Source organism: Meleagris gallopavo, chromosome 4 (assembly GCF_000146605.3).
Source record: "Meleagris gallopavo isolate NT-WF06-2002-E0010 breed Aviagen turkey brand Nicholas breeding stock chromosome 4, Turkey_5.1, whole genome shotgun sequence".
Lineage (NCBI taxonomy): Eukaryota > Metazoa > Chordata > Aves > Galliformes > Phasianidae > Meleagris > Meleagris gallopavo.
In genome coordinates, this window is record NC_015014.2 from 20,614,169 (window position 1) to 20,642,142 (window position 27,974).

At 39.4% G+C, this 27,974-nt stretch overlaps 1 protein-coding gene across 2 annotated transcripts; it reads left to right on the forward strand.

Annotated features, from left to right (window-relative positions):
* Nucleotides 1–4,869: 4,869 nt before the first annotated feature.
* Nucleotides 4,870–27,974, forward strand: LIN54 (lin-54 DREAM MuvB core complex component). Of its 2 annotated transcripts, XM_010709713.3 has the most exons (13): nucleotides 4,870–5,598; nucleotides 10,966–11,086; nucleotides 13,856–14,001; nucleotides 15,376–15,531; nucleotides 17,810–18,026; nucleotides 18,694–18,767; nucleotides 18,911–19,108; nucleotides 19,560–19,651; nucleotides 20,845–20,916; nucleotides 22,811–22,913; nucleotides 23,200–23,337; nucleotides 24,067–24,269; nucleotides 24,741–27,974. In XM_010709713.3, the coding sequence occupies exons 1-13, from the start codon at nucleotides 4,906–4,908 to the stop codon at nucleotides 24,940–24,942; spliced, it is 2,415 nt and encodes an 804-aa protein (XP_010708015.1). In that variant the 5' UTR covers nucleotides 4,870–4,905; the 3' UTR covers nucleotides 24,943–27,974. The 2 variants fall into 2 exon arrangements, with proteins under 2 accessions (XP_010708015.1, XP_003205622.2); XM_003205574.4 differs by lacking the exon at nucleotides 15,376–15,531.

Genomic DNA, 27,974 nt, shown 5'->3' on the forward strand with positions numbered 1-27,974 from the left:
CTTTAAATTTTCCTGATTCTCTCCTGCATCCCATTGGGAAGGGGGAGTGAGTGAAAGACTGCATTGGTGTTCAGCTGCCTGCCAGGAATAAACCACAAGAATAAAGGAATATTTCTTTTAGCCCTTGCTCAATAAGAAGTCTAGGAATATGCTGATTTTTATTATTGTAACTTCATATGAATATTACAGGGATTTCTGAGTTATAAAATACTCAAATCTGAGCCATAGCATGTAAACAGTCCTAGTCTCACCTTCATCTTAAGTGATGACACACACACACACACACACACACACAAAAAAAACAAAAAAACAAAAAAAACCAGCTCTCAATGTCACCCCTGTTCTATCAGTGAACCATTGATACAGTTTTGTTTTGCCTTTTTCCAGTTGGGTTTTTGAGTCCCTTTGACCTGCAGTGAACAACTACCTGTTCAGATGGCCACTATTACTTCTCCACCATTGATACAACTCTAGTATCCAGTCACACTTTCCCCCACTTGCACATACCCTTATAAGCCCCTTGAGGAAAAGAAACTGGAGCTGTACTGGTGTTTTCCCTTGTACAAGTTAACGGGCATCTGCCTCGATTATCTTAATAGCTGATCATCTTTTCCTGGCTTCACTGATCTAAGGAAAAGACAGCACAAGGGTATATGTAAGTGCTTGTAACTACATTACTGCAAAGATTCTGAGTAGTTTTTCCAGGACCTGCAAAATAGTTTCTTGTTTTTCACCCCTCAGGAAGAAAATTGTAGTGGTGATTGTATGAATATTTGCATCTGCTGGTGGTTGGAGATGAAGCAGTTAGTTTTACATACGCTAGACATTTCTATGCAATTTGTCTTTGGACAGCAGCACTGGGGATGACCTCATCAGACTAGGGATGGCTCAACAATTTCAGTACATTTGCTCTTGCTGGCTCTTAATAGTGCTGTACCTAAGGGTGCACCTCTATTCCACCTTTAAATAACTGCTTCCTCCGGTATCTGGCAAAGGTACTTGGTTGTACTTGTATCTGCTTACCACCTGGCAGTGCTTTTGTTCATCCCAAGGCAATCTCAGTTCTTTAGGGGCTCTGTTGTACTTGGTGCATTTATGAAGCTTTTAGATTTGGATTTTCTTTGTTTTCGGTTTTTTGCTTTTGTACTTCATGGTGGGTGCTGATACAGGAGGTGTTTCTCATTCAGTCTCCTTCTTTACTTGATGAAATGACGTTTCTGAAATTGGTTTATAAGTAGCATTGCCAACAACTTCAGGCAGGCCTGATCAATCTTCTTGAGCCTGTAGGGTTATGCTGTTGTTTTCTTAAGACTGAGCATCGCTAAGCCTGAAAAGACCACGGGAAGCAGGAGGTACAGGTAGTGAGGAGACCCCTGATCCGAGCACACAGGTATCTGTCAGAACCCTTATCTCCATTCTGTATTTTGCCAACAATCATTGCATTTTTATCCTCCTATCTATAAATCCGCTTTAATCTTTATGAAGTTATATTGATACAAATATGGTGATCAGTGGTTTTTTTTTCCTTGGTTTCTTTATTTGTAGTGTAACTAAAATTAAAAAATGGAAAAACATACAAAGGAAAAAAAAAAAAGCACCGTAGCTTTGTGAGGATTTTGAGAAACAAGTACAGGATTCAGAACTATCGAAATATTATGTTAAGCAAAAGCAAGTTTCAGGATGTTCCTTTCTATCTTCTTTATGATTATCAAATGTAGGTCTGTAGTCAGTAAGATGGGCACAAGTGGGCATCAGGACAGTTTTGTCCTGATGCAGTCTCCATTCTCAAAAGAAGGTGACAAAGTAATTTCTGAAAGCCATTGCTACCAGACCTTGCTGACAATACACTTCAGTCCGTAATTATTTTTTCAATGCATTTAGGTAGCTTTATGTCCTATGCTGGGATAGAGTCTTAATGAACAAATCTCATTATATGCATTTTTTTTCAAGAGCTTTTAATCTGTTGCATTGGCCTTACTCTGTGGGCTCAACTGATCTATTAATAAGTGCTTGTACAGTCTTTGTGGAGTGTAGTGTGCTTATCGACTTGTTTGGTTTAGACAATTCTCGTAGGGTTTTCAACTGAATGCATGTAAATACTTAGTAATGAATCCTTCAAGGGTTTGGCATGCTTTATAATTGGAAATCATTTTAGTAGGGGAGCAAAAAAATATAAATAGTATGTTTGTTATGAATGAATTTGAAAAAACAAGCAGCTGGATTGTTGAGAAATCCAGAATAAATACCTAGAAGTAAATTTAAAAAAAAAATACTTCTGGGATGTTGAGAAGCTGCTGTCATCAAAAGCTGCTTCATATAGATAAGATTTCCTCATTTCATTTCATGCATCTATTTCAGTTGGGTAAACAAGGGAGAAATAGAACCAGTAAGTTGTTTGGTGTTTTTCTTGCTGTCATTGGCACCACTCTACACAGCAATGAAAGCTGTCTGTAAGATGATGAGCCCTAATACTTCAAAAAATCTTACTGTTAATGTCTGTAAGTTGTTAGTTTAAAAAACATGTAATGTTTCTCATCTTTTAACTTACCGGATTTTAATTTCAGACTTGAAACAATTTACTTTTTTTCTATTTTTGAAATACAGGAGGTTAGAAGTCAGTGCTGTTCAAAATTCTGTTGCATTTCTATTTAAGTTTTCATTGAACTAGATAAAGATGTTTAACAGCCATTTACCACCTTGTGGCAGAGGCACAAAGAATACAAGAAATGAATAAGTTTCTGTTTATCTGCATAGCTGCTTAGATATATTTCAATTCTTTATGGTTATGTTACTAAAAGATACTAAGACTGACCTTTCTTTTATGGAACAGCACGTAAGTATGCAATGCAAAAGTAAATCATTTGAAATAGTATGTTGTTACTGAATTTGTTTTTCCACTGCTTGATTTAGATGATTCTCTTATTTTCAAACATAGGAGCAATCATTATTTGGGTTGTGGTTGACCTTAAGAGTCCAGCATCTGGATCCAATCCCTTTCATCCTTTCAGGACAAGAAGAGCATGATAGGTTTTTTTATACAGAATTGCTCTGAATTGTAAGGTTTAAGGCATAGTTCTGTTTAGGTTGAAGGGGAAGGATGAGGAGAAAATAAAACAGCGCAACCCAAAAAAAGTGCTAGCGTTCTTAGCATATGCAAAAGCAGTCCACTTCTATTCCAGTTTTTCTGTTACCTTGTACACGGCTAACCACTTTGACTCCAAGACAGCAACGCGATACTAACATTACTAATGTGTCCTTAGGAGTAAGGTGTTGTGTCTAGCACTAGTTATGAGGGCTGGCATCAATTAAGGCTGTTTGGCGTTACTTTAGGATAAATACTCTCCAAGAGGAGGTATTTCTGGCAGTGACATCAGAAAACAGACATTTAAGTGTCTGCCAGTAAGTGAGCTGTGTACGCATTTGACTGTAAGTCATCTGAACAAGTTCTTACACAGCTGAGGATGCTTGAATATTGGCAGCAGTGTGATACAGCTTGTACTAAGGAGCTGAGTGGAATTAGGATGGTATCCATTGAGATCAGTAGGGCCCAGTGACTCGTCCAACGTGGCTTTCTAAGCTCAATGTGTAAATAAGGTAGACTGTAGCAGGTTAGTTTTTCCTCATCCCCTGTACTTTATAGGTGAAATGCAGCTGTTCTGTGGTTACCTACCACCCTGTGAAATCCAAGACCAATGACCCCAAGTGAGTTAGTTGTCACCCCAGCATTTGGTATGTTTTTAGCAGCATAGTTCCTTAATTTTGTATGGCACCTAGGTATATACAACTTGTCTGCTTTTCCTGTTAAGGAGGAAACTGGATTTGTGAGGATCTTGTCCTCTTGCACTTACAAGAAGTACTCAAGATTGTGGAGTGTGTATATCTGTGCCATATGCTCTCCCATGTAGTGCTCAAGCATGGTGATGGGGTCAGCAAATGAAGAAAATGCCATACTAAGTGCATCTGTTTTTAGTCTGACAATAATGCAGTTTTAGTGAGAGTGATAAATGCAGCAGTTCTTTAAGGTTTGTCATGTGAAACTATATGTAGATAAGCTGGGCATTCATACTAATCCACTAAAAAGAAAACTGCTATGTTTCAGGCAGGATTATATTTGTTTTGCTTTTAGAAAATTTTATGAGTTGATCGTGAGTTTGAGATTTATATTTTCTTGTGAGCGTGAAGAGAACAGTTGAGATGCACTTCTCTGCTAACAGAGAGGAATTGCCATTCAACCTTGTGGTGGAAAGGCAGAGTTTTGCCTTGGTCCCAAGGTAGGCTGCTGATTGAGCTTCTGGGGCTAAAAAAAAAAAACCATTGTGAGACAGCTGTTTGCTTGCATGAGATTTCTGAAATGAGAAGACAACAATGAATCCCTGTTGCATCTGGAATGGAAAACAAATCTCTGAAGCCAGGCACCTTGCTAGTAGGTGTGATACATGTGACAAAATGAATCATCATCTTTTGGATTTGTGTAGCTTTTTTTTTTTTTTACTTTTTTCTCTATATCTCAGTAAGCTTGAATATCTGTGAGCAAGGTGCCTGTCTCAGGGGGAGAGGGGGGACGACAGACACTTCTTTAGGCATGCTAAATTGCTAGAAGTGGACCGGTAATCAGCAGAAAGTCCAAGCCTGTATTTCACTTGAACAGATGATATTGAAGAGCTTTGTAAATTCTTATTGAAAGTAAATTCAGCCAAGTGTGTTTGGATTTGATAGCTTTTTCTTTTTCCATGATATTCCTCCTTTGCATACTCACAGTACTTTCTTTTCTGCTGTTTTATGTTTTCTTCAGATAACGTTATTCATAAAGCTTTGCAGAATGTTTGCTTTTTTGGAAGCCACTAACTTCTTATTTTTACTATTGTTGCAGTACCTGCTACAGTCATCACTGCCACAACTGCTAAAATGGAGGTGGTTTCAGCAGAAGTAAACAGCTTGCTCCCTGAGGAAATAATGGACACTGGTATAACTCTGGTGGAAGATGACAGCATTGAGGCGGTTATCGTGTCTTCACCAATGGGAGATTCTATTCCCATGGAAACAGAACTGGAAGAAATAGTGAACATAAGCTCCACTAGTGACGCTTCAGTTACAACTACAGCCACAGTCACCTCAGAACCAGTTACTGCACCCAGTAATCACTCGGGTGATGTGACTGCAAACACCACAACTATAAAAACTGAAGGAAATTCAGTAGTAAAGCCTGCCTTTCAAAGTGGTCTCCATAAGCTTGGTACTCAGACTCCGGTCACTATATCAGCCAATCAGATTATTCTGAACAAGACCACTGACCTTAAAATAGGCAATCAGAGTATTAAACCAGATGGGCAAAAGCTAATTGTAACAACTTTGGGCAAGACTGGCCAACCCATTGTTTTAGCGTTACCCCGCTGCCAGCTCCCGCAGGCACAGAAGACTGTGTCCCAGACCCAAGGTGGAGACTCCAAAGTACAAGGCCAGCAGATCAAAGTTGTTATTGGAGGTCGGTCAGAAGTGAAACCTGTTGTTGGTGTCTCGGCTTTAACACAGGGAAGTCAGCTGATAAATACTGCTGCCCAGCCTTCTGTTTTGCAGACCCAGCAATTAAAAACAGTACAGGTAAAGTGAGTTATGCTGATGAAACCTCTTTAAAATGATTCTGTTGGTGCGACTGTTGTCTACTTCCTTCACTGGCTGACACACTGAAAGGTTGCTTTCAACCTTTCCTTTCCTTGTATAAAAGTGCAAGGCTGCTCTTAACCCACTCTTTCATCTGTGAATGCATTTACAATTGTATGCCTTTTATTTCCCAGCTACTGTCTTGAATCTTAGGGGTTTGCCTCAGAGGAAGTTAACTATCAAAATTCACTATATTGAATTTTCCCATTGTTTTCGTTTTATAAAAATAAACTCTATATGCTTTCATAAGACTGAATTGAACTCTTGATGACTACCATTCTTTATTCCAAGTGTACGCTGCTTTCCTCTTTTAAGAGCAACTAGTTTCTTAAATTCTTAAATTTAGCTTGTTACAAGTAAAGTCTCTGAAGAACCTTAATGCATTTGAGAAGGAACAAAAACGGTACATCTTGTCTACCTTAAACCTGCTTAAGCTTATCAATGTATATTGATCAGCTAGATTATATTGTAAGATGCACACTTCTAAATGCTATTTCCTGCTTCAGGTACAGATCTTGAGGTAATTGAAAGTAGAGAGAATCTTAACGGATCTGAAAATATATTGAAAAGACATGGGCTATTAGCCAAAGGGGTCTGATATGTGGCAGAACTGAATGTGAGTGATGTTGTTCTAAATGGAGGTGAGATACAAATCAAAAAATCATGAAAGGAAAGCTGGAACTCAGTGGAGGTTATGGTGGAAAATAAACGTTTTTACAGTTGAGTAAAATGAGAAAGGAAAATCCCAAGTATACAAGCAAAAACAAATTTCCTGCATGTGAAAAATGACTGACTTTTAAGCATACTGCAAGCAGTGGTACATCCTACAGCTAGTATCTTGTGATAAGCAAGCATGAACAACTGTCACGTGATAGTTTGTTTTAAATCAGTAGATGGTCCTTGCACCTGTGCCTGCTTTTTCCTCCTTTGTCGCTACCCTATATCTGCAAGAAAAAACGTTTCATACTTAAGACTGTTTTAAATATATCTATTTGGTATGTTGCTTTTACTTTTGTAGTTCCTTGTTAATGATACTGTTGACATTATAGCTTTCAAAAGTGTTTGCTTGTGAGTCAGTACAGGAAGGTGTAAGAGCGGATCAGTACCTATTAGCTTCAGTTACTGCTAACTGGCACATACAAGAAACAGAAGAAGAAAACTTGCCTGTGATGAGCTTCTGCTTGCATGAGACTACTTGTGCCAGCAGTGATTTAATGATTGACCTCTACTGTTTGTCATTAGGAATGTTACAGGTTCCTTAATGTAACCTGATACAAATGGACTTAACAAAGTTAATCAAACCACAATTAAATTAATTAACAAATGGTTTTAAGTCTTTACTTCCTTTTCTAAAATTGATAGAATTGTTAACTCATGATATTCATTGTTTGTTTTTTCTTGTTATAAGGAGTGGAAGAAGTAGAAATGAAAAGCAAGACAACAGCGTTCAGTTTGTTAGAACTGCCTGATACTGCAGAAAAGACAGCTACGTGAGCAGCTCCCAGACAGTACTTATCCCTGCAGAAAATTACTTTATCAAAGGGTTATATAAGGCTAAGTGAGAGATTCAGTCTATTCTATTATGTATGACAGGGGAGGTAACCCATGCTTCGAGTTCCTGGCTTAGAAAATGAAGTCATGCATTACCCTAAGATCCAGAATGAAACTCTAAACTCTCAGTGCCTTCTTGGCACCTTCTGAGTGGAAAAGGAAGCCATGAATGCCTCCTTGCTTCCCAGGAGTTATGTGTAACTTAACTCATGTGATTCAGTTGTTTTCAAATGCACAGCCGCATGTCATTTGGACTTGTTGCTGAAAAGTGAATTGATAAAAGACTAGACTTGGATGACTAAGAACCTCTCTACAATTCTCCTTACACTATCACTGTACTAGCGAATTCTCAGATCAAGGAAATTCATTAGTCTTACTATAATCTATTTGTAATACCTGATATCTCATCATTTGAGAAAGGGCAGAGTTGACAGAGTTCCAGCAGAACGTTCCTTGTAATCTTGCTCCCTCTCTGCAGTGTTGAGAGTTATGAGGCTGTGCAGTACAAAATGTAGCATGACCTTAGGATTCTTTCAAGAATCCCAAGGGTCTAAGAGAAGAGGCTTATTGCTTTCCTGTTTGTAGACCTGGGTGACTTGTCACAGTATAGTTGAAATCACTACCCTGAATGTGGAAAAAACGACTTGGCAAATGCATCTGCTTTTAGCCTAGGGTTCCTGCTTGCATGCAAGCTTAAAAATCACCATGAGCTAGTATATTAGCTGATGCTTCAGTGCAAAGCAGAAGTTGAGCCTTGCAGATGACTCAACCAGAGGTCCAGACCCACTACCACAGCTGTCACTAGACTGGTCTGACTTGAACTTGTCTTGGTGTGGTAACTGCCTGTGTATTTCAGCAGTTAAATCTGCATGTCTGAAGCACAATTGCTACCATGGCAAAACAACTGCCAGCATTGTGGCTGTGTCTCATAGTGGAAGGATAATGGCATGTACTCCCTAATCCCACAGAAAATTCCTATTCCTGATACAGTATCATATCCTTATTATCTTCTCTGGAGTATGCTGTTATCTTCAATTTCCAGTCTCTGTGTGGTTGTTTTTTTTTTTTTTCCTTTTATACCAAGTATAAATTACTTTGGGTGTGGCTATGTGGAAGATCTCCTGTGAGGTCATCTAGGGAGTAGATTCATGGAATGTTAGCTTCCTTGTGGTAGTAGTGTTGTGTATCTACCAGTAAGTGCAAGGTGTGACTACTACGTTGTTTGACAGCTGAAGTCAGAGTCTGGTCGCAGAAGCGTGCTTGCTATCTTGGTTAGTGGGGAGTGCTTACAGAGGCACAAATTAATGCTTTAAGTAGAGATGCTTGCATATTAATCGTTCTCCCACTTTACAGAGAAAATGACTGGAATGTGCTTCTTAATATTTTCCTAATGAAAAAGCTTGTTGCTATAGGAAATACTTTTGCAGTCTAATTTGAAGAAACTTGTGGAGAGCGTGCTTAGCTTACATAGGCAAAGAGGAATAATGTTAACTTCCTGTGATTAGTATAGGCAATGACAGAGAGCTCCAGAGTACTTGCTCTTGCTGAAGCATCAAAGGGGCAGTCTGTCATTTTGATTTCCTCTGGCTTCTCTAGTCATACTGAAGTGGGTAATGAGTTTTCCACTGAAGCACTTGTGCTATCAGCCCCTGCAGCAGGGCTCTCAAAAAGGCTCTCTGCCAAGGGGCAGCCAGCTGGCTGGGAGCGTGCGGCCTGCTTCTAATGGCCAAGGGAACTGTGTTGGGGTTTCTCTATGCCTCCAAAGGCCTGAAGGATTCGGTCTTTTCTTACGTGGTGTTAGAACTCCTTCTTACTAGACCAACAGGAGGGTGTTGTAAGTTGAGCCTGGAAGGAGCCTACTTCTGTTGACTGGCTATTGTATTGGGATTTTTACTTTTCTCCGAGGTAATTTGTGTTGTTGGCTGGTGTTTTACAAACATTTACACCAATAATTTAAGCTAAGTTAATGGCTGTTACTGGGAAACAACTGCTTTTCAGTGCTTGTGTTCTGGTAGGTGGTCATCAAGTTCAGAGTCAGATTTTGACCTTACTTCAAAGAGTAAAAGTAATAGCAGTTGAGTTGGTCTGAAACGTATGACAGAATTAAATTAACTTCAACAGAATGGAAATTGCTAATTCAACAGGTAAAATGTGGGGAACTAATCAGAAACCAGAATATGTGTAGTTTGGCTTATAAAATACTACTAGATTGTGTTCATCCATCCCCTACATACGTGCAAAGAGAAGTGAATTCTTGATGTTAAATGTCTTTGAGTTATGTTTATATAGTGTGCTGTGAATTAAGCTTTCTGTGAAAAATTTATATTTGAATCTGAATATATCTCCAAGAAGAATGGAGGTTTCTTTGCTGCTTCATTTTAGGGTGAAGGTTTACTCCAAAGAGCACTCCAGTCTAAATGCAGAGGAACACAAGGTATCCTCTAAATACTGTTTGTCCTCTATTGCTGTGTAGTGTCGGAGCTGCTGGGTGTCCCTTTCTCTTGGCTGGGCACAGTTCAAGCACACAGAGACATATCCTTTCTGTAGGAGGCTAGAAGGTTCAGACCCATCACAGGTGGACCTCTGACTGCCCCGGCCATCCTGCAAGCATGTGCTGGCAGTTGAAACAGCCCCACACTTGATCTTTGTGTGGAGACTGCTTAATTCATTATGTATTGCAGAACACTTAGAATGTTTCAGTGTTACTCTACTATAAAAGTGTTCTTAGTCAGCAAATGCTAGAAATAGGGCTGTGTATAGGAAACCACAACATCCAGCCTACTCATTTGCTTCATTTAAGCAATCACAACTTTCTCAGGCTGTTGGAAGTAGCTCTTGTGTCTATATTTTTCTACGTGTGTGAGGCTTCTCTGGTTAGCTGCTTCAGTAGCAAAGGCAGATCTGTAACTTGGTATGTGGCTTCCCATGTGGATGCCATGCCATGAGTCTGTGACATTGCAAGAGTTGGTGGCTGATGTCTGTGGGATGCAGGACAGGCCCAAGGGCTAGTAGAAACAGTTAGGGTAAATGCATCTGGTAGCAGACCCTTCAGTATTGAAAAGGTTTGTTGCGGGAAGGGACACAGGGAAGTCTTTGTTACCAAACCCTTTTTAAACAAAAGCCTTCAAAGTGAAACAATCTGTCTCATCAAATTGCATGAACTTGTTCCTGGTTCTGCAGTGCTTCTGGGGACTGGATCTGCTGTGAAATGTAGGCAAAAGACCTGGATAACAGCTAATTGATGTTTGTGTTAGTTAACCAGTGTCTAAGACTTCCAGGAGTTTCCAGCTTATTTTTTCTCCCATTTATAGGGCAGAAGTGTGCTGCTATGTCAGCACAAGTAAAGAGTTGCCTTGTTGAAATAGTTTGAGGAACAAGTTATTTCCTAGTTGCCTGAAAATGTGACATTTTTCTAAACTTCAAATTTTAAGACTGATACTTCTAAGGTAATGTATTTATATAGACAGACTGCATGTGAAATTTATTTTCAGGACGCTAATAAGGTACCTTGAAATCAAGGCATGTTTGTAGAGAATCCTTATAGGTTGACTGTAAGGGGTTTGGCTGCCGTGCTTTGGCTTGCTCTCTCGAGTGGCACAGATAACTCATGAGAAATTGAGGTAAAGTGTGAGGTGAACAATTTTTCTCTACTTCGACATGTGAATGTTGCCCTCTTGTATGATGTATGTAACAACATGATCATTCCGATCCAAAACACTCAAGTTACTGGAGCTCTTTTTTTAATCCATCTTTCAGATTGCAAAGAAGACCCGAACTGCAACTTCAGGCCCAGTGATCACCAAGCTCATCTTTGCAAAACCAATCAATAGCAAAGCTGTTACAGGGCAGACCACTCAAGTGTCTCCGGTCATTGCAGGTTGTACTTACTTGACTTTACTTGTTTTGCTTTACAATTTTTTAAAAGACTATTTAAAGAGGTGATGGTGGTAGAATTCTTTTTGTATTGGTTTTATTATAGATTTCTGAAGCAACTGGGGAAAAAAAAAAAAAAATCAGCAAAGATTTTGGTAGGTAGAAACAGATATGGGCAGTGGTTGATTCCCTTACACTTTTTTCATTTATCTAGCTGTAGATTTGGGTTATTTTGGTTTTTCTGCAAAATGTTTTTACTTTGTGGATTTTGGGGGGGAAAGAGAGAAGTGTCTCAGCCTGAGAAAAGGCAACTTGATAAACAAAGTATTTATGGATAACTTACATAAATAAAAAAGGGAAGGGAGGCAAACGCTCTTCTATTTCTATAATCTGCTTATGATAGACTAAAATGTGGTACGTGGAAATAACAAGAGAAACATTTCTGAGAGAACTATCAATTAAGCTGTTGTTTCTATTGAATTGCTCAACTGCTTAAGAAATAAGCATTTCAGAAGAGTCTAAAGTTAATTAAGGTTAATAAGAGATGGTTTGCCTCTTTGGAAAATAAATCTGGTCCTTTTTTGTCTTAGTAAAAAAAAAAAAGCCCCCACCAGTGTAAGCTTTTGTTCACTTTGGCAGTGGGACTGATATGTCCCTTGATAAAATGCAGATTATCACCAAAGGACAAACGTGGAAAGCTGGAGTTGTTTTCAGAGCTCTGAAGGGATTCCTCAGCTGTTCAGACTGACAAACCCAAGTAGGCCTAAAAGCTCTTCCATTTATTTAAATGAATATGTTAAGTCTTCATAGAGCTGGGACTTGAGCTGCTTGTAAGAAGAAAGCAATTGTCTCCTGCATTCATCATTTCCACTGTTACAGTGATTGGCACATATTTGAATCATAATCCTCTCCTTGTGCTGTCAGACTGGCCTGTGCCCAGCTTTGTGTTGCCAGTGAAACTGGATGTCCCAGTTCCCACTTATTCCTCTTCCTCAGACAGTTCCCCATCAAACATACAGACCTATAAATAATAAGATTGCTTTGCTGTGTTTACACACATCTGAATTAAGCTATTTGTGTGTTTAAAAAATAAACTTGGAGAGGAGAAAGCCACTTTGAGAAGCATTACATTTTTATCTGGCATTACATTTTCACCTGCTGTTACATGAAAATTGACAAGCATAAGGAATTAAGGAACCACAGCAGAAATCGTTTTTGCAAGTATGTTGTTTCATTAGGTTCCTAAATCCTGCTGCCTCCAGAGTGAAAGGAAACATATAGATCACAAGGTATCTACGCAGTATTGAAGACAAATACATTACAAAAGAAATAAACTTCTACCCTTAAAATAAATATACTGGAGAATACAAAGTACTTTTCCCTGAGTTTGCAAGAGGCATCACTGGGAGGTGAAGATGCTTTCCTAAGTGAGAGAAGAAGTCTTTCTAAATGCCTTCCTTTCCTCTTTCCATCTCAACCACCAGTAGTACACTTTGCCAGCGCAGAAAGGCTGGTATTTGGAGAAGGGATTGAATTCTGATTTGCTTATGTGTTTTTCTCTGTCTGATAGGTATTTTTAATTGCTTGAAAATTTCTACCAGCTGAAGTGGAAATTCTTTATTTGAAAGAATTGTTAGTATAAGCAGCCAGATTCTATTTAGGAAGCTGATGCTAAGGGCAGCAGAAGAAATGCAGGGAGAAGGGGAAAAACTGTTATAAGAGACACAGTGGGGGGAAACAAGAATAGAAGTATTGAATACTGAAGAGTGTGACGTTTTTTTAGGTTGCATGTTTGGCAACCAAGTGTGCTGTTACTTTGGCTGCGCAAAAATGGAGGTTGCCTTAGAGCACACATCTCAGGGCAGCTTTCTGCAAGGATGGTGTTCCATGTTAGTTGTGTTAATCATCATGTCACCAGATGGTTGTGGATCAGAAAGTTACGCTGTTCCTTGTTTGATTTTGATTTATAGTACAGCAGAGTTGATGAGAGAGAAGCTATGACAGAAATACGTCTGAGCCAAAGGCCAGCAGAGGAAAGCTCAGTGGTCAAGCACTCTTTGGAAATCATTTTAAAAGCAATTTAAAAAAAAAACTCTGCTCTTGGGGTTTTGCAATGTTGTTGAGGCTGATTTTGTGATTTGGAGCTTTTGATGTTTAAGCTTCTTTGCCATCATAAAAGCAGATTGTATGTGGAGTTACACCTCCACCCTTATTTTCACAAGAGTGTCGTCTATTCTGTAGGCAGTGAAAAAGCCAACCACCAACACAAACAGAAGGAAAAAGAGGTCACAGTTGAACGCAGAGAGATACCAAGTACCATTTTCATGGTCATATGGAGAGTTTCTGCTGTCAGAGCTGTAAAAAGAAGCACCCACCCCACTCCCCCCCCTTCCCAGTTCACACTTTCTTGCACATTGGCAGCAGCCTGAGGACTTCCTAGCAAGCTGCCAGCTGTCGGGGTATTTGTGTAGAGGCCAGGAGTACTGAAGGGCTTTGCACCTTGGGATGCTGTGCTGGCTCTGAAGATTCAACAACTGAATATTACAGAAAGATCAATATAACTTTCAGCTTTTAAAAGCCTAAATAAAGTCTTTTTATTTGTAGTAATGCAAATTACTTTTTTGCTGAATCTAACTCAAAAGAATTCTGCTGTCCTTTTTGCTAGGTAATGTACCTTCAGGTGAGGATCAGCTGCATGCTAACCAGAGAAAACTTTTGCTTTACAAGTTGTAAACAGAGATAGTTCAGCTGACCTTACCTTTCTTGATTATAGGCAGGGTTGTTTCACAATCTACCCCAGGAACACCACCAAAGACAATAACGATCTCTGAGAGTGGAGTTATTGGATCATCTTTGAGTACAACAACACAACAGACACCGAATAAGATAGCTATCTCTCCACTCAAATCCCCTAACAAGGTAAGAACCCTGTTCTGGCTGCAGCTTTCTTGTCTCTGCTGCAAAGGAAGCTCTGTGTTTGCATCTTTGCTGCGAGCTGTCTGTGATCAGCCACTCCAATGTCTCCATTGTGAGTCACTATGCTCTGCTCTGCACTAGTGGCCTAAGCTGGATTTTTCGGCTATCTCCTTTAATGTAATTTCAATACGCATTACTGCATTAATTTACCATTCCTGTCACTTTTTGTCATTCCCTAAGCATCCATTCTGAGAGCAGCTGTTCTCCTGTTTAGCCAACTGCTAAAATAGTACTTTTTTTTTTTTTTGTTTAACAACTTCTTAAAAATTCGCCAGACTCTTCAAGAGATTTCAGTTACTTTATAGGTTAACATTTACCAGCCATTGCCTGGTGTTCCATAGATAACTTGGTCTTCACTAATCTTGATTAACGTAGATGAGGTTGGGGATGTTTCTTGACAGAGTGGGACATTGGTATAGGCAGACAATTGATAGAAAGGTAACTTGTGCATCATCAGCAGTGTTGCAGACAAGCATTGCAGTGACGCTTGTATCTTAGACCTGATAAAATTCCCTTGAGAAGAATAATATTGCTGGAGAAAGGATGAGTCTTAGAGTGAGAACTAAGATATGCAAGCTAAGTACAATGTATGGAAACCAATGGGAGAATTAAGTTTTTCTTAGTTTGGATGTGCATTAGCTATGGAATGTTGCGCAAATGGAACCAAGGACTTCTGTTTCAGAATTATTACTGAGCAAAGCAATATAGGGAAGCTGTAAAATAAATCTTATTCTAAGAATTATGAGAGTGGGACTGAAAAGTCTCATAGTTACCACCTGCGTTTACTCTAGATAAATAAATTCTAGATATCTTTTTTTTAAAAAAAAGTTTCAAAACCAGTGAATATTTTTTAAACTTAAAGCAGGAAATTTTTAAAAAGTAGGTAGGAAAAAAAAAAAGTAGGTATGAATTAACAGCATAAAGTGAGATTATTTTTCTTGTTTCCATCCTTTAAAATTCCCATTGATCATGTAGCCATCATGGTGCCAATTACAAAGCTCTTATTCCAAAAATTCATCCTGACAATGCTATGGCTTCAGTGTGCAGTTTCAAACCAAAACAGGTGCAGTGCTGACTTTCTGCAAGGGCCTTTCTGTGCTGGAAACTGGCAATGCCTTGAAGTTTCTAACCTGTGTATATGCTGTGATTGCACATTCAGGTTGCACAGAGTGAGTTGTGATTAGAGTACAGATCTTGTTCACAGGAAGAACTTGATGTACTGTGAGAATTGTACCTCTCGTGATTAGAGGGACATACATACAGAGGGTCTTGCATACTGCACAGAGATTTAAACTGCTTCTTTGTTTTGCCAAGCAGCTAACAGTGGTGTCAGTGGCCTCCCAGCCTCCCAACTCCCCCCAGAAGACGGTGGGCGTCCCACTGAATGTAGCGTTAGGACAGCAGATCCTCACAGTGCAGCAGTCAGCACCCTCCTCCCCTGGGAAGGCCATAGTCAACCACACAACCACGCAGGTACAGACTGACTTTTGTTTAATTTCTAGCATGTCTGCGTCTCATCTCATCACCTGTGGGAAAACTAGGGTGCTGATCTGCAAGCTGGCAGTGGGAGTCCCAAGGTGTTCCTGTAAAGGCTTTTGTTTAAGTTGGCAGAGGAACAGGTGGTCCTCCCATGGAGGTGCAGGTTGGCAATAGCTGACAGCCAAGGGTATGCACATAGAAGACAGGTGTCCAATCTGGAAAAGCCTCACTTGGAGCTAACTCTTGTCTCTGTATATTAAATTTCCCATGTTGTCTTAAAGACACGCTGTGACAGCAGGAAGAATTATTGGAGTAATTGATTCTTTTCCACCAGTGAACAGTGCTTCTATGCTACCAACTAGGGCTGCTTTCTGGGTGTTTCTGAGGCTTGCAACAGTGAAGTTCATATTTTGGTAACGGTCTGCATAAGCAAAACTCTGTGCTCTGAGACCTGCAGAATTATAAATCAGTTATTTTATTACTAGAAAAAGGTTCTCTCTATGAATTGTTGTAAGTAAGTATTGAGCTTTCTTACCAAACTGCAGTTTGGTTTTTTTTATCCCCCTTTGTCATCTAAGGGGAATCTTTTTCTGTCTTAATGTCTGTATTCCTGTTTTGATAAACACAAAGGATGGTGTGCCAGTGTAAGTAATAAGAAAGATGGGTATAGCAGGGAGTGGAAACAGTTGTATGCATTGCGAAAGGCCCAAAGCTCCAGCAGATGTTGGTAGTCTTAGCATTGTTTGTGTTAGTAGGAATGATGATATGGGGACATAAACCCTAGCATGATTTGATATTTCAGAGTAAAACTGGCAAGATTGTTTTAAAAAGTTGTTAAAATATGAAATCACTCTTATGCAAGCAACCAAAGTGACCAATCTGAGATCCCTGTAGTATGCATGTTGAGATGTGATCTGAAGCTATCTGAAACGTAAAGATTTCTCCTGTCTTCATAGCATTCAAGAACATGCCCTTTGAAGAGCCATTGCTTAAATATTATTTTCCCAGTTGTTCTTGGATGACAATCAGCAATTCCTGTGCTAGATGGAACTTTGCCCAAGCTGATCTCTCTGTAATAACATGCTGTGACTGTGCTTGCAGACAGTGCTTGTTTGCTATTACTCTGTGTTGCTGAGAGTTCAATACATTTAAATATATATGTTCACCGCTCCCTCCTCCCCCCCCCAAAAAAAAAAAAATCTAAAAGACTGGACTTCTATTTCCAGTTAAGTATGTGTAAATTGAGATTTTATTCCTGTAGGTGCTGACAGCTGGGGTGCTAGGAAAAGATTCTAAAAATTTATATAGTTGTATCAAATTTACCACAAAGATTTAACACAGTTGATAGTGGTGTATAAATATCATTTTTAATAGATACTGAGGAAAAAATAGTTGAACTCCAAAAGTAGCTGAGAATGAGGAAGAAGAAGAATTAAGCCATGTTTGAGGTCACCAGATAGGATGGTTAAGAGGCTGTTACCAAGCTCATGCAGTCATCAGTGTGTATAAATATAATGAACATGATTGTCATCATTTTGTAGTTCGAGAGAAATTGGGAAGATGGAGGTCTTGTGAATTCTAGATGTACTGCTATCCCAGCTATGAGGCAGTGCAAGTCTGCCAAAAAAATCCAATTCTTTCTCTTTCTTGTTTTTATTGTTTAGTAAATTATTTTGCTACTCTTCATTGTTCTTGCCTCTTTCATTTTGCAGACTAACTGCTTTCTCATCTCTTCAGCAATCAATATATGGACTCGGTTCCATTTCTTTGACTGCACAATGATTTGTGTGTATTCATCACAGTCTGTCCAGCAGGACTTGTCTGTACACACAGAGGTAAATCATAGTGCAGTCTAGCATGAACAGTTCTGCAAGGAGTTCTCACTGTGTTGAGTTTTTTTTTATTAGTAGGTATATTTTTTTTTATTCGTTCCCTTCTCGATTTTGAGTACCAAGTCCTCTTTAGCTGATGTCTGATTTGGCATATATTGTATCTTGAAAAGCAAACTGATTTGCCGTATTTAGGCAAATGTTATTTACTCAGGCATTTACTGTAAAGAATTGAAAACTGAGCTTGCTTTGCTCCAAGCTTGGAGTGGCATTTTGTCTGTTCCTCTTACTCCAGAAATCAAAATAGTCAGGGATAACTGATTTGGTTCTCATGGATGTTAATGGATTGGAAAGTTCCTCACTAACAAACTGAGGAATAAATATGCTGGTGTTCTTTCTGCCTTAGTAAAAGTAACCTTATACTTTCTTGGTTGATTTAATAGGCTGTGAAATCAGCAGTTCAGGCCATTACTGTAGGAGGAGTGGGTACATCTCAATTCAAGACAATTATTCCCTTGGCAACTGCTCCGAATGTTCAGCAGATTCAGGTACCTGGAAGCAAGTTCCATTATGTCAGACTTGTTACTGCCACAACAGCCAATGGTTCAACCCAGTCGGCCAGTCAGAATCCCAGTACGAATACACAGCCTCTCCAGCAGGGTAAGTGCTGGTGCTCATGTGTTATCTGAAGTTTTTCTTCTTTTTTCTAGTTTGCCTTTTGAGGGTTAAAATAGTTACGTAATAGAAATCTTTCCAAACTGAGAGATGTACTTGTTTGTGTGGTAAATTTTGAAAGGTTTCATTTCCTACTGTTAGCTCAGGTTTGTATACAGAAGGCCCCATCTATGACTTATGTGTATGACTTCTGGCAAGTCCTACATTTTCATGTTAAAAACGGGAAGCCATGACAGTCCACGTGTATCTTGGCAAAATGCTGCTGTGTTAAAATCCTTCAGTATAAAATGTGTTGGAAGTGCCAAATTTCTCTGCTGGTTTCTGTCCATGCTTTCTGAAGCTGCTATGGAATGAAGATGTAAAAACAAGCTGTGGTTTTGTAGTTTCCTCTTGGCAGAAGGAAATAGAGTCCAGAGGATCTCTGCATCTAAGTTGGTTTTTAAACCATTGCTATGAAACATGCATGTACACTTCTGTAAATAACTGCTTACATAGTATCTAATGCTTCTGTCTAAAAAGCACCTGTTAGTTTGGTCACTACTGTTAGTATACAGAGATTGTGTTTTTACTTTCTGTATATGTGCAAGTCTTGAGGTCTCAGCTGTGGACTGAGTGAATAACGTGTGTTGATCTGCTGTTGTCTTGTTACCAGCAAAGCCAGTGGTGGTAAATGCAACCCCAGTGCGGATGTCTGTTCCCATAGTGCCAGCACAGACTGTGAAACAGGTAAGCTCAGCATAAATGCATGTTACTGACTTATTTCAAATGGAAGGAAAAGTCCAATTCCAGCACAGTCATGAAATGTTCCATTAATACAAATGTATTCTGAAGGAATATTCTTCTTTCATAAAGTCTTACTTTGTTTCCAGGTGGTGCCCAAACCCATCAACCCAACTTCCCAAATAGTTACAACAAGCCAGCCCCAGCAAAGACTAATTATGCCAGCCACTCCACTGCCACAGATACAGCCCAACCTCACTAACCTGCCTCCAGGCACTGTACTGGCACCAGCACCTGGCACGGGAAATGTTGGCTATGCAGTCCTTCCAGCTCAGTATGTTACACAGGTATGGTCTTAATCCAGAGATAAAATAGCAGTGAAAGTTCTTGCTCCTCTGCAAGGTGTAAGGATTAGCTGTATTCTTTCTTAAAATCTAGTCAACAGTGACAATTGAAAAGGAGAATAAATAAAACCCGCTGCTCAAGACTGATTAGCCAGTCTTTTCAAACAAGGATTCTACCAGCATGTGGCATCAATGGTACCAGCCTTAATCTTTGGTTCCATTTTGGTTTTGTTAAAGCTGTAGTTTGTCATTTAAAAAAAAAAAAGACTAGTTCTTGTGTCCTTCCTATCCACTTCTCTTAAAGTAAATAATACCAACTTCTGCAAATTTTAAAATCTGTATTTACAAACATTATTTTCAGAACAGTATAAAAAACGCTACAAATCCTGTTGAGCATACTTCAATTTCTTTCATGTTACCCTGTGTAATACGTGTAACTTTTGTGTTTCGTTAGCTACAGCAATCATCATATGTATCTATAGCAAGCAACACTGGCTTCACTGGGACATCCAGTATCCAGTCCCAAGCACGGCTACCATTCAATGGGTGAGTATTTTACAAAGAGGGATGAGGAGAGTGGGGGGAGGGAAGACAGCAACAAAACCACTGCATACAGGCTGCTGAACTTGCTGCTGCTTTCAGCACTGTTGGGGTGGTGGATTTTTTTCTGAATTTTGTGTGGTGTCGAAAGAAATAAAGCATACTGCGTTGAGGTTACCACCTCTGACTAAAAGAGATGCATCTAGCTAACAGTTGAGCCGTTCTCTTGATCAAAGCCTTCCCTCTTGTAGCAGAATGTTGACCTGAAGGTTCCCCTGGTGCTTGTTCCTCATCTTGCATCAATTTCTGGGAGCTACAAGCTATTTCTTGGCATTGCTAGAAAGATGTGCTTAGCAAAACAGGAGCATCTAGCTTAGCATGCACTAGAATCTAACCGAGCAGCAAAATGCAACTGAAACCTGAAAAGGATCCTAGCAGTAGGCTTAAAGTTCTTTTCAGTCTTGTGTTTTTCTTCAAAAGATGAAAATAACAGCTAACGTGGATTATTTTCTCTGTGCTGAGCCAGCTGCTGTAGTTGTTGTTTTGTATTATTGTTTGCTGGAAACTGTGTACATTAAGGTGCTTTTTGATGCTGCAACCAAAGCTAATCCCTAATCCAGCTACAGCTATTCAAATGATTGGGTTTGATTTAATCTCCAGAAATGTGCAGTAATTGCTGGATAAGGATTGAATGCATCTCATCAAAAGAGATTAATGACACAAAATCCTAGTTTTTAAGAGCAGTTAAAGCCTACATTTGATATAAAATTCACCTTTAAACCTAAGGCAATATTTTGGCTTGCTTGCCCATTGTTTCTGGATTTACTCTTTTATTTTGTTCCAGCTTGTACAAAGATGAAGATATGATCCTGTTCTATGAACCTTTTTTTGGACCTAGTCCCCTTATATAGAGAGAAGTTCTAAGGAAACTTTCTCTGACTGCACATTGCAGTTAAGGTGTATCCTCTAGCTTTAAACTTCATTCATACAGATATACAGACAGATTTGCAGTGAATAACCAGCTCTTTCTCAATTGGAAAAGCACTGTATATAATGGTCACTTACTGTCAGCCAAAAACCTAATAGAAAGGGAACATGAAGGTTTTTCAGTTTGTATTATGACCCACTTACTTGAATTTAAACTAGGAAGAAACTGATCAAACTATGTATAAATAGATGCCTTTTTTTTCCTCCTATAGAATAATTCCTTCTGAATCTGCAAATCGGCCCCGAAAGCCTTGCAATTGTACAAAGTCTTTATGTTTGAAATTGTAAGTACATCTTGTTTTTTTATCCTTATTTTTGACACTGTATTTATCCCAAGAATCAAAAGATGTTTTTAAGTATGTAAGAAATGTTACATCTGTCTTCTAACATAAAGTTACTGTTGACATTGATGGGATGTTGCCATGCATGTGTCATTGTGCAGCTTATGTGAGCTGTATAGACCCTACCATGTCATAGACTTCTAACCTTGCACCCTTGTGTTTCATAGAGCCAATTCTGCTCAGCAGCTGGAGTTGCATTTTTGCTGTTAGTGACATTACGTTCAACAGAATCACCAGTGCATGTCTACTATACTTTCGCAAATCCTATGAAAAATGGTACACAATATGAAGTTCATAGTAAAATAGGGCTGTTTACTTGTTTTTTGTTTTGTTATGTTTCAGGAGGGGGAAGCAGTGTTTTAAACACTCAAATAGGCTAGTGATTCTTAAGTCAAAGGCTTGGTCATCTTCTTAAGATATATATATATTTTTTACTGTTCCATTTAGTGTTTGTAACAAGTTGACATAAAACATCTTAAGTTTAGGAGTTGCTTTTTTGTTGTTTTTAACCTAAATAGAGTCAGTATACAGATCTCTGTACAATAAATATCAGGTGGAAATATTAACCTGTGCTTTCATGAGAGTTAGACAAAGAAGAAAAAAATCAGTGGTGTGCTTCTCAAAGGAAAATGATTCAATGGTATCTGAGCCTCCTTTAAGGAACTGTTAATTTTTTTCATTTTGGGTTTGTTTCCATGTAACAGACCCCACACTGTGTTGGGGTGTTCCCTGTACTTCCTAGTCTCAAAACTGTCTGCTTCATAAGAGGCAGGATAAACAGGAAGAGGTTTAGCTGTGCTGTTGTTTACTCTTAGATTCGTTTTACAACATACATGCCTGTTGCCTTCATGATCCCTAACATATTTTAGTCTGGCTCCTGAATGCTCTGGAAACTGGGAGAGTAATGAACACAGACTCTCAGCAGAACTAGAATATCAACTGAATGGAATCAGCAATTTCCATCAGCTATTGTTGAAAGTGGTACTAGGAGGATAGAAGCCTGCCAGAGTTTCTGATGGCTCAAAACCATGCTTGAGCTGAGGATGAATGTGGTGTGCTTCCATGTATCAGGCCTGTGGGGTGATATCCAGTGGGACCCTGGTTTTGGCAGACGGTAACACAGGTACATAAGAGACAAAGTAATGTGATAAGTCATTCCAGTCAGTATTTCACTGCTTCTTATTTACATCCTTGACCTTTTAAAAAGTCTTAAATAACTACAGCTTTGTCCTCATTCAGATCCTTTCCATAATTACCTGTGCTTCAGAGCCTATGCAGTGTACCACTTGCTGATCTTCTGTCCCTGCTTTTGCGGACTGCAACACTTCACAGCTGAAAACAGCTTATGGGCAAAATTACACACAGGAAACAAAAAGACTGACTGCTGTGTTAATGATGTGCATGTTAGTTTGCCTTTTACTTGATAGTCCAATCAGTTGTTCTGTTTTGGCTTATGGGAGCTCTGGAGGCTGTTTTGAACTGGCTGGGTCAGGTTATGCCTATAAGGTGGCTGCAGCAGAGCAGCTCTTGGTGTAGAACAGTCATCCAAGTAGTGCTGTGGAACAAAAACCCGCTAGCTTCTCCTGCTGCTGTGAACATTTGAGTTTTGCCAACATCAGCTTAAGACAGATACTCTTGAGCTGTATGCCCTTACTTTGCAAAATAGACCTGCACTGGGAGATTTAGTCCTGGGTGTGAGGCTTGTACCACTTGTTCATGTGGAGCCTGGCACAAGATGACCTAGACCTTTATTGGTGTGTGTCATCAGACTAGAAATCTCTGTGCTGCTATTGGTAGTGGTCGTGCTTGTTAATGCTTTCTGTATCTTCCATTTCAGGTATTGTGATTGCTTTGCAAACGGTGAATTTTGCAATAACTGCAACTGTACAAATTGTTACAACAACCTGGACCATGAAAATGATAGACAAAAAGCAATAAAGGTAGGAAGTCTTTTTTTCCTAGTTTGGAGGTTGTTGAAATGAAGAGCATGTTCCATTCATATAGAACTTAGCATGTTTCTGAGTGGAATTGTGATGGGAAAACTGGCTGTGTAGGCTGCCTCTGAAGATAGTTATGATCAAAGAAGTTGCTTGTGCCTTCTGAATTCAGATGGATGTTTAACACCCTAATCTCCTCCCACTTGTGCAAGGTGTAAGCTGTTGCATCGCACCTTTGATTTCTGTGCCCTCATATGCAGTGACTGACCCTTTGGGTCTGCATTGACAGGCTTGCCTTGACAGAAACCCTGAAGCCTTCAAGCCCAAAATAGGGAAAGGAAAGGAAGGAGAATCAGATCGGCGACACAGCAAAGGGTGTAACTGTAAACGCTCGGGATGTCTCAAAAACTACTGTGAGTGTTATGAGGTAAGAAGCATTATGTCATCCTAAAGGCTTCAGCTTTTTCCATTCAGTGCTGCAATGTCACTGTTGGGCTTTGTCTCTTCCTCTTTCCGAAACTCTGCCGTAACGGTTTTGGTTGATTTTTTTTTTTTTCTTTTTTTTCTACTGACAGTTTACATCTAGAAAGCTGTATGCATATTGCAGAGTTGTTCACTCCTGTCCTGAGCTTCAGTTTAAAACATGCAGCAACTCTGAACTCAGGCTTGGATTTGTCCTTAACTGAAGAGTAGTATTTTCTAAGAACTCTACAAATCTTACGGAAAGAAACATACAGCACCATGTCCCTAGGTGCTCTATTATATTGCAGCATTACACTGATTACACTGCAATAACTATCTAGGATGGATCATATCTGTGGAAGCCAAAGGCAAAAGTTTGATCAGTCTGCTGATGCAACACAGTTTGTGATGCAGGGATAATTGCAGATTGATCTCTCAAATAGTTTAACTGCTCAATTCTACTGAAAACAGCAGATTGGGAAAGAAGGGCATGAATGGGGAACTGTTGATTTGCAGCAGATGAAGCATAAATTCTGGGAAGGCATCTCACTTCAATAAGAATTTGAAGAGAAGACGGGGCTGCTTCTATTGGCTAATTAATAAGAGACTAAAACAAGATGACCCTTCTCCTATGGTTAATCATAAAGACTGTCTAAATTGCAGTGGTTTCTCATCTTCCCTTTGTTTCTTTCAGGCAAAAATCATGTGTTCTTCCATATGCAAATGTGTTGGCTGTAAAAATTTTGAAGAAAGCCCAGAACGAAAGACATTGATGCACTTAGCAGATGCTGCAGAAGTTAGGGTCCAGCAGCAGACTGCTGCGAAGACAAAGTTATCTTCACAGATCTCAGATCTCCTCACGAGGCCAGCACCAGCACTCAGCAGTGGTGGAGGGAAGTAAGTTAACACAGCCCTCAATTTTGCTTGGTTCTAATGTACTTTTTCTGATGCATGTGACAAGTATGTTCCTGTTATCTTTGAATGTTATCTTCATAAGCTGTAGGACCAGGAGTACTCAGGTGACTTTTGAAGTCTTTCTTAGAAGTCTTTTGTCTTCTATGAAATCTAGTGCATGCAAAGCTTGGCTGTATTCAAGCATGTAACTAAGCATTGTTTTTTTGTGGTTGTTATATGCTGCTAGAAAACGAGAAATACACATCCAATTACTGAATGCATATAAACTTCAGGCTGCCCATATAGTAAAAGCTCTGGGTAGTTTTTCTGCATACCTGGGCATTTCAAAATCTGTTTTGCAGCATACCTCGATGGCAGCAAGAACAAAGCAAAAATTGCCTACCTGTTCATTTGACTCAAACTGTAGCTTGTAGACTGCCTGTTAGAGTGAGTGGATGTTTTGTTTTGTTTCAGGCTGCCCTTCACGTTTGTAACCAAGGAGGTAGCCGATGCAACCTGTGAATGCCTTCTGGCACAGGCAGAGCAAGCTGAGAAGATGGGCAAGTCAAAAGCAGCAGCGGAGCGCATGATTCTGGAGGAGTTTGGACGCTGTTTGATGAGAGTTATTAACTCTGCAGGGAAGTCCAAAAGTGACCCTTGTGCCATGAACTGCTGACGTGTGCACATGAGCCACAAGGAAGCAAACTGAACAGAACACTTAAGGCACAGGGACACTTTGATTTGGAATAGAGGATTTAGTAACACTTGACAATTTGGTGCTTGTTTTAATTGACTTGCGGGAGATTAAACAGGAAATATTTTATAACAAGATTTAGAGCCTTTTAAGTCTTAGCTAAATTCTCTTCTACGTAAGATGACTCCTAAAGACACTTTTTCTTCCTGATGTACAGCTTTTAACTTGGGTTTCTTAAAAGAAAAAAAGAGTAGGTGTTTTCTTCCCTTTCCCCAAAAATAACTGCCTGAAGGGCATATATAAATTATTATAATATATTATTTACATAAAGTACATAAAGTTGTGTTGCTTTGTGCAGGAAAACACGTGATAACGGGAAAGATACTTAAGCAACAGGCCTGCAGTGAGGAGTATATGTGTATCTATTCAGTCGCTTCTGAAAGGAAATGTGTGAAAATCAGCATCTGAATGGAAGGTAGTACCTACATTTGAGACCTGACACAGCATAATCCCTTAGTGAGCAGAGCAGTATGAAATACACAGGTCACATACAGTGATTGCTTGCAGGTTTATTGTCAACAAGTGTTCGGGAACCTCACTAGAGTGGGCCCTGAGGAATTCTGAGGCAGTAGAATAAATGGAAAATTTTTTAGATGATCATGGATGAAAGCTCAATGTTTTGTTGTTTGGTTAGTTATTTTTAATGGAACTCAGAGGCTAAGATAGTGGTCCGCTCTTAAAAGTGAGGAAGAACAGCCATGTTGCAATGCTACTCTGTCTGCCTGTGCAGCAGGCAGATGTTGTTGCTTGGGTGAACCTTGGTATTCAGAGCTTTGCAGCAGCTCAGTCCTCTCTGCAGGTAATGCTGTGCAGGCTGTTGTGTTTTCAAGGATTAAGCTGTTTCCGTAGGAAGATACTTGAGCCTGAGTAGGTGAGGGTCAGTGAAGACAGGAGTGCTACAGTTGTCTTAATGAGGACTCAGGACAATCTGAATCTGAACTGACCTGCAAATGCAGGAGGAGATATTGTGTTCAGCCTGGTTGTGAGTCTTCATGGTGCTACTTGCAATTGTGGTGGTTTATTTAGCTTTTAAAGGTTTTGTGTTTTGGATTTGTTGGGTTTTTTTGAGGGCTGTTTAGAATGATGGAGAGCACAGTGATCAGAGAGGATGCTAGCACAGAATCAAGATTGCTGCTAAAACAGATGTATGGATCCTTTGGCTCAAAAACAAAAAGAAAGAAGGAAAGGGAGGAAAGTATACCAACAAAACACAAATCAAGGTAGAGCTGTATATAGAATAGGATGGGAATTTTCCAGTATTTGTTACAGGCAGTCTCAGATCACTTTTTTTGATAGTGGAACATCTTTGCAAAATCAATCTCATAGATTACTTACTAATGTGAATATCAATAACCATGTTTAATCACAGGCATTTTTAACAACTCTTTCTGTTCCCTAAACAATGTAGCTAATTTTTTTCCAAAAAGGATTTTGTATCTTCATGTAAAACTGTAAACACAGAGAGATGCACCAGAGCTCTTCCTCCAGGTTTTCTAGCAGAGCCAAATGCCTACATGTGCGTGTGATGGCAAAAAGGTGGAAGGAGGCTTCTGCTCCCCCTAAAATGGCTTGGGGGCACGAAGGAGTGGAAGGTGGCCAGCAGCAATGGAGAGCCATCAGGTGGCTGTTGGAGACCAGATCTGGACTACTGGTCACTATCAGAAAGGCTCTGTCTGGTAGTAACATCTCCCTGAGTGTAAACTGCAAGTATATTAGTGCAAATCTCTGGAAAGGGAATCCATCCATCTCTTCTGTAAGTAAATGTCTGTTTTGTTTTTTTCTGTAACTAAGACTTGGGTTTATTAGAAGTCAATACAATAACTTCTTACATGTACAAGGGCTGCTCTGAAAGTAAGGCCTCCTACAATGTCAGAGGCAGATGTTAGTGGCGTGGCAGGAGAGGTTGAACCTTCCTGCCGACATTCTGTTGGGGCAGTCTGACAGAAGGGCATCTGACATGCAGGTACATATGAGGCAAAGGTGTGTCACTGAATTCCTCCGTGCAGGAAAAAATGGCATCCGTTGACATTCACCAACTCTTGCTGAATGTTGATGGAGACCAAGCAGTGGATGTGAGCACAGTGAGGTGGTTGTGCATTTTTAACAGTGGCGACTGGGGTCACCTCTGGTGCAGATTTTTACGAGTGTGGCATATGGGCTCTCGTTCATTGCTGGTGAAAATGTGTAGCTAAAAGTGGTGACTGAAAAAGTGTGTTGCAGCTAAGAATTTGCTCTATCAAATACTGTTACTGTGCTCTTTGTTTCAGTTTACGTGGAAATAAATGAGGCATTACTTCCAGAGCAACCTACATAGTGCAGATATTCAGTTTACTTCTAGTGACCTAATGTAGTATGTCCAGTAAGATTTGTATAAATGTAAATTAGTGTAAGTGAATAAAGTAATAACTACTTACATTATTTTTCAAACAGATTGCAATATGCCTTCTTTTGTTTAGACTTCAATCCATGTTAATTTTGTATATACTATGTGTCTTTCTCTAAATTGCACCTTTTGTGATGTGTATTTATATACAGTGTGCAGAAACTTGTGAAATTTAGATTACAGTTGTAATTATGTATGATGGCATTGCTTGAGAATATTTTGCTTCTAAAGACTTTGAAGGTGCAATCAAAAAGCTCTTAGTTTTTCAATTTGGTTTTGAGCAAGCTTTCTTCAATATTAAGCTGGGATTCTTCTCTTCCCTTTTCACTGGTGTAATATTGTACGGATTGGGTTTTGTACTTCCTTAGCCATTTGCATCAAACTGCTGGACAAGATTGACAGTCAAGCTCATGCAGTTGTGTGAAAATAATTGGGAACAGGACAAGGGTTCATTTTGTAGTTCTGTTTACATCTGAAAGTAGAAAAACTAAATTTATATTTACTAGACCTATTCAAAGAATACACTTTTCTATATTGTAAAAATAAAAGTCAGATAAATCACAAAGAAAAT

Coding starts and splice junctions, on each gene's coding strand:
- LIN54 (XM_010709713.3), top strand. CDS start 4,906: ATGGAGGTGGTTTCAGCAGAAGTAAACAGCTTGCTCCCTGAGGAAATA. Junction 18,768..18,910: donor CAGCACAGACTGTGAAACAG/GTAAGCTCAGCA, acceptor CTTTGTTTCCAG/GTGGTGCCCAAACCCATCAA. Junction 22,914..23,199: donor ATAGACAAAAAGCAATAAAG/GTAGGAAGTCTT, acceptor CTGCATTGACAG/GCTTGCCTTGACAGAAACCC.